A 6,439-nucleotide genomic window follows, 5' to 3' on the forward strand; every position below is an offset into this window, starting at 1 on the left:
ACGATAAGTTGCACCTCCTAACCAAAGACCTCTAATAAAATCCTCCAAAGAGACTGGATAACTTTTGGATGTGAAAATTTCCTCCAGACAATTTGAGTTGCCATTGTATCTTAGTGCACATGATACCATGTTGAATGTCTTGCTCTATAATTTGTTTGTGGATTATCCTAATACTTTGAGTTAATGCAATTGCAAAGTATTATTATTTTTGAACTACATTATATTACCATAAACGTTACATTATACTAGAAGTTAAGTAAAACATGGCAGATTTCTTGCTTATCAACAATTCTTTTATTATGTCTTCCGTTACAGGACCAGAAATGCTGCTTCGGCAGTCCTCCGATCTTCAGAGCCATGAAAGGGTTAACACAAACTTTGGAGGTGATACTGGAGATGCACTTGAAGCACATGAATGGAGATTTGTTCGAACATTAAATGGTACTCCCTTCGTTCACAAATATAAGATGTTTTGGATATTTCAATATGGACTGAAATGAGTGAACAGACACACTAAAACTTGTCTATATACATCCAACAACAACAACAACAACAACAACAAAGCCTTTAGTCCCAAACAAGTTGGGGTAGGCTAGAGGTGAAACCCATAAGATCTCGCGATCAACTCATGGCTCTGGCACATGGATAGCAAGCTTCCACGCACCCCTGTCCATAGCTAGTTCTTTGGTGATACTCCAATCCTTCAGGTCTCTCTTAACAGACTCCTCCCATGTCAAATTCGGTCTACCCCGACCTCTATTGACATTCTCCGCACGCTTTAGCCGTCCGCTATGCACTGGAGCTTCTGGAGGCCTGCGCTGAATATGTCCAAACCATCTCAAACGATGTTGGACAAGCTTCTCTTCAATTGGTGCTACCCCAACTCTATCTCGTATACCATCATTCCGGACTCGATCCTTCCTTGTGTGGCCACACATCCATCTCAACATACGCATCTCCGCCACACCTAACTGTTGTACATGTCGCCTTTTAGTCGGCCAGCACTCAGCGCCATACAACATTGCGGGTCGAACCGCCGTCCTGTAGAACTTGCCTTTTAGCTTTTGTGGCACTCTCTTGTCACAGAGAATGCCAGAAGCTTGGCGCCACTTCATCCATCCGGCTTTGATCCGATGGTTCACATCTTCATCAATACCCCCATCCTCCTGCAACATTGACCCCAAATATCGAAAGGTGTCCTTCTGAGGCACCACCTGCCCATCAAGGCTAACCTCCTCCTCACACCTAGTAGTACTGAAACCGCACATCATGTACTCGGTTTTAGTTCTACTAAGCCTAAACCCTTTCGATTCCAAGGTTTGTCTCCATAACTCTAACTTCCTATTTAGCCCCGTCCAACTATCGTCAACTAACACCACATCATCCGCAAAGAGCATACACCATGGGATATCTCCTTGTATATCCGATTCAGAAAAAAGTGAGAACATCTTATATTTGTGAACGGAGGGAGTATATCCTTATGCTACACCGATTGGCACCCTAAAAAGCAATATGGTGCATCTGCCTATATTCACTCGTCGGTTTCCTCTCTAAAGTTATGCTTTCAGATGGTTACTCAAGTATATCTATATACATGAAGTCACACATATCATCTTTTGTAACTCTGTGCTTCACTAGACATGCAATGAGTTAGCATTTTTTGTAAGACACTGTTTTATCTTAATTCATCTTCTAATCTTCTGTAAGATGCTGTCAACAGTTTTGCGCTACAAGAGGAACCATGCACAATAAATTGAACTTGAGTCATATAGAGTTTATACAAAGTCGAGAATCCTGATCATACACGTGTGTATTTAACCGCCAGTTAATTGCTATATACCTCTGGTACATCAATTTAACCGCCAGTTAATCTTATTAGTTATCCCCACAAAAGCAAAATCTGATTAGTTTGTCCGACAGTTTGGAGCTATTGGCTATTTATAGCTTAATAAGGTACTGTGCATGTTTGCAGTTACGTATATCTTGGTCTTCTGTTCCGATGAATATAGTGATGTGGCCAACTAAAAAAAGTACTCCCTCTGTAAACTAATATAAGAGCGTTTAGATACTAGTGATCTAAACGCTCTTATATTAGTTTACAGAGGGAGTACTAGTTATATGGTCTTGCTACTGTGCTTCCATTTGATTACTCCAGCATGTCGGACTACAAAATCTTACATTGATCTGGAAGGATCTAACTTGATACTAGCAGTTCTGCAGTTTGCTATTCTGATATGAGAGTTATATGATTTATAATTGAGTCTGTTGTTGTAACCTGTGTTTAACTGTTTCTTATCAGCATACATAGTCGCATCACAGAAAACAATAGTTGATAAATCACAGAAAACAATAGTTGATAACTCATCCCCTACATATCAGCATTCCCTGAGTGCACTACTTTTGTGCCCATTATATATCTGCATAAAAGTTAGGGAGTAATTATGTGCTGTACCACAGGAACCTCACCCCCTTCATTTATTTTATAGTACTGAGAATTACAATCGGTCTTTGTTGTAGATTCTCACCAGATTTCAGATTTGAAGTCTTGAAATCTTAGACTCTAATACTAACCTTCACCGTCGAACACTACACATCAACATGGGCTTGATATCACATGCCCATCTTATTACATACTGCAATACCCGTGCTGAGACCTCTTTGATACCTCACTGAAGCTTGCCTCAGTTGCCACAACTTTGTCACCCACCACCATTGTTGTACTCACCACTAGGGCCATCATGTCTACCATGATCACCTTGACCACCTCTAACATGGCCTCTACCGAGATCAAGTACTCATCTGCCGACATGCCCTTATCCTTGGTCTCCATCATCTCTACCCAAAACAGCAAACTTTTACAGCTTTTCTTCTCTGCCTGCTTAATGTAGCAACTAGCAGAACAGCAGCAGCACAACACCACTTCTTTCCTCTTTTTCTTTCCTCCTAGTGATGCCAGCTGATTTGTGATTCCTCCTTCTAGTTATCTCTTCTAGCAGCCGCACAAATCAGACGACCTGAACATCTTCCTCATCTTCTTTCACGCAGCAGCCCAACAACAGCACGCAAAGCGCAAGTGCATCACTAGCAGAGGCCCATTGCTGGTGACCTAAAAGCACGGTGATACAGTTACTCTGTTGCAGCCTGCATGTGCACGCTCAAGACCACTGCTGGTCGCAGCTAGGGTGGGAAAGACAGGTTGTGATTTCCCACAAATGTCTGGTGGTGTGAATGAACAGAGGATGATAACGGAGGCAGTGATGAGGGGTGTGATTTAAGTTATCAAGTGGTAGCATGTAGAAATTAGTGGAATTATTGTGGGTCCCCTAGAAACTACACTCCCTCTGTTAGTAGTGCTAACTGCTATGAATTATGGTTAGGCTGTAGTACTTATCATTTTCTAATACTAACTGTATTGAGTTGCATGCCCGGTCAATTCAGTCAATAATCTAAGATGATCAAGAAAGGTACTTCAACACTCTTTAACAATATCCCCAGATGCAGATGAAGAAATATGAATTTTTTTCTCATTCCGTTGAGTCATCTCCAGATATCAGAAATCGGATTTATCTCTATTTTTGTTATCATCATGCAGGAATTAGAATTTTTGAAGATATTGCAAACTCAAAGGTGAAGTTCTTTTGCTTTTCAAGGTTAAATGTATAAGATATTGCTGTAGCTTATTGGTTAGATGGATGTGATAAGCTGATGCTCAATGAACTCTCGACTGCTTTTGTCATGATCCATTACCTTAATGGTTGTTGAGCTATCAATCTTTCACAAGCAATATGTAATTCTGTACTGAGCGATTAGCAATAAGCAAGCTGCATAACAGATTATGAGTCGCTGATATATGTCCAAATGAGTCAATGTTATGTAGTCAGACAACCCTATTCCATGACCATATTGCTAGCTAATACTTGTTTAGACTAGTTTCTTTACAGCTTTTGCCAATTCAAATATTTGACAGAAATCTGAAGTACAAAATTAGAACCACATAGCTATGTGCTTTAGTGAGTGAAATGCTTAAAGTGTTGGATTAATTGCTTCAGAGCATCCGCTTCCATCCCTAGCAACCAGCAATTTCTTTCTGAATGCTTGCTGTGGTTTAGGGCCTGTTTTCTCTGAAGCCATTGGTATCCCAATTCATTTATCACATTTAGCTTTTGTTTGGTTTTATTGCCAAAATTTTGGCAAGATAACGTTCCTATTTGTATCTTAGTTTCACTTTCTTGCTGAAAATTGGTCAAATCACGATGTTGATTTCTTAGTCAGTTTTTAATGCTAACCCTTGGAGCAAAGTGTTCAATTTTAGGCATGAAATGAGCATGCATCTCACTTTTCTAAAGCTGTTATCCACCCTTCTATTGCCCTTGTTTTTGAAAGAAATAGGCTCTGCCTTTAAAAACTTTTGCTAATTACTGCTTCTTGCAGGGTGGAAAGGGGATACTTCTCAAGTCTATTGGCGTGGTTGGTGCAAATCCTGACACTGTGTTTGAAATGGTTCTCAGTCGGGATAAGCATAAGCGGCACGAGTAAGCTAGCAGTTGATTTGGTCTTTACAGTAAATATATTAGATTTTTTTCTCTTTGTGGGTGAAACAAATGCATGTTATCTCTGAATACATTGCCAGCTAGCTCTAAATAAGATTCTCCCATGCAGGTGGGATATGTTGATTTCTGATTTGGAGTTGGTGGAAACAATTGATGGGTACTGTGATGTGGTTTACGGGACCTATGAGCCAAAATATTTAAACTGGTACTTTCCTCTCATTGCAGTTTGGATTATTCCCTCTATGATTGTGATGCAATTTTAACAACAATGGCCTGATTATTAAAGAAATACTTTTTGCTCTATTTCTTTTGGTAAAAAGGCAAATAATTGTAGAAGATCTCAAATGATTTTTGAAGCACGATTAGTAGCCATTTTTGGAGATCTTGAGCTTAAATCATGCTTGTTTTAGGTTTAAGATATCACTTCTGCTTTAAGTGTGGTGATGTTAGGTTTATTAAGAGTTACTGTTGTGCCCTGTTCAGCAGTTTGTGAAAAATACTACTTCTACTAAGTATGAGGACTGTTCTCAGGTGGAAATCAAAGAAGGATTTTGTCTTTTCCAGACAATGGTTTCGTGGACAAGATGGGGCATATAGTAAGTAACATGATCTTTTACATTTTCAAAGTTAACTTAGTTATGTTACCTTTCTTTGTCCCTCTATGCAGACATTTTGCAGAGTCCTGCTAGTCACAAGCAAAAACCTCCAAGACATGGATATGAGCGTACACATATCAACCGTAAGATTGACCTTTCTGGATTAGTTTTCTTGCAGTTGTAGACCATGAGTCACTGAGTTCGTTTTATCTGTACCATAACTTTTGGCGTGTTCAACCTATGTTCAGAGAGTATGGTCACTTCATTTCAAGTTGTGTACTAAAAATAAATTTGCATATTGATGCCCTTTTGGTATATGTACATTATAAGTTTATAACCAGAAGTAAAACTAATTGATATTTCAACACTAACCCTAAATGGGTTGCATAGTTACTTTTACTATAGATTATATATCTTCTTGAAGGATCATTAATAATTCCCTGCGGTAAAAGTAAACTTGCTAGATCCTAACCTGAAATGGCTCACATGGTGGGGAAATTCGACCTGTGAAGAGTCACGATTGCCTTGCGTTGCACCCATGTCTTGTCACTGTAAGTCCGTAACGTGTGCACATCACACCCGCTGATGGCTGGGCCGTGGTCGTCCGCCTTGGGCCTGCGTCGCCATAGTGGATGCCGTTAGATGAATGGACCTTGTATTGCTATTGGGCCAAAGGGGCCAGAATATACAGAACTACAATAGTACATCTGCAAATATGATCCTATAGAAATCTGCTAGCTGAAGCTCAGAAAGGCACAAACTTTGTTGAGCTGAATATACATGTTTGAAGAGAAAATGGCTGTGTTGAGATCGAGTTTGTGCCTTAGTAAAAAATATTCTAGCTGAATCTCAGGAAGGCACAAAATGGTGATCCACAATCTGGTCTTGCACCTCGATCTCATGTAAGCATCATCCATGTCAATATGTTTGGTGAGCTCATGCTTCACAGGACCTCCAACAATGCTGATTGCATGGGTGCTGTCTGATGAGAGAGGATTTGGTGCAGTAGTAGAAACACCAAAATCATCAAGAAACCACCTCAACCAAGTGATGTCAATTTTGTCCTATGTAAGAAGTAAAGAAGAATTCCGCCTATGTTGTCTCAACATAGCCGGTCCCAAGCCCGTGTAAAGGAGGAGGGTTGTGATAGGCTTGGCGAGCCAACGTAAAAACTCAGCCACTCTTATGGAGATCAAACCCGAAAGATTTTCGTTGGGGCGTAACCCTCTCAGCGACGCGCCACATCGGAACCCGGGTGTGGTGTCAAATGGGCAAGGGCCGGGCCGCCACCCC

General features: G+C 40.4%; 1 protein-coding gene across 1 annotated transcript in view; it reads left to right on the plus strand.

Annotated features, from left to right (window-relative positions):
- LOC123120968 (protein ENHANCED DISEASE RESISTANCE 2-like) overlaps positions 1-6,439 on the plus strand; it is a 24,044-nt gene that overhangs the window by 6,271 nt on the left and 11,334 nt on the right. Inside the window, exons 7-12 of the mRNA XM_044540915.1 lie at positions 316-441; positions 3,593-3,627; positions 4,432-4,532; positions 4,660-4,755; positions 5,082-5,146; positions 5,218-5,289. Of these exons, the coding sequence (XP_044396850.1) occupies positions 316-441; positions 3,593-3,627; positions 4,432-4,532; positions 4,660-4,755; positions 5,082-5,146; positions 5,218-5,289 (495 nt within the window). The remainder of the gene's footprint in view (positions 1-315; positions 442-3,592; positions 3,628-4,431; positions 4,533-4,659; positions 4,756-5,081; positions 5,147-5,217; positions 5,290-6,439) is intronic.

The sequence above is a fragment of the Triticum aestivum genome, chromosome 5D (genome assembly GCF_018294505.1).
Source record: "Triticum aestivum cultivar Chinese Spring chromosome 5D, IWGSC CS RefSeq v2.1, whole genome shotgun sequence".
NCBI lineage: Eukaryota > Viridiplantae > Streptophyta > Magnoliopsida > Poales > Poaceae > Triticum > Triticum aestivum.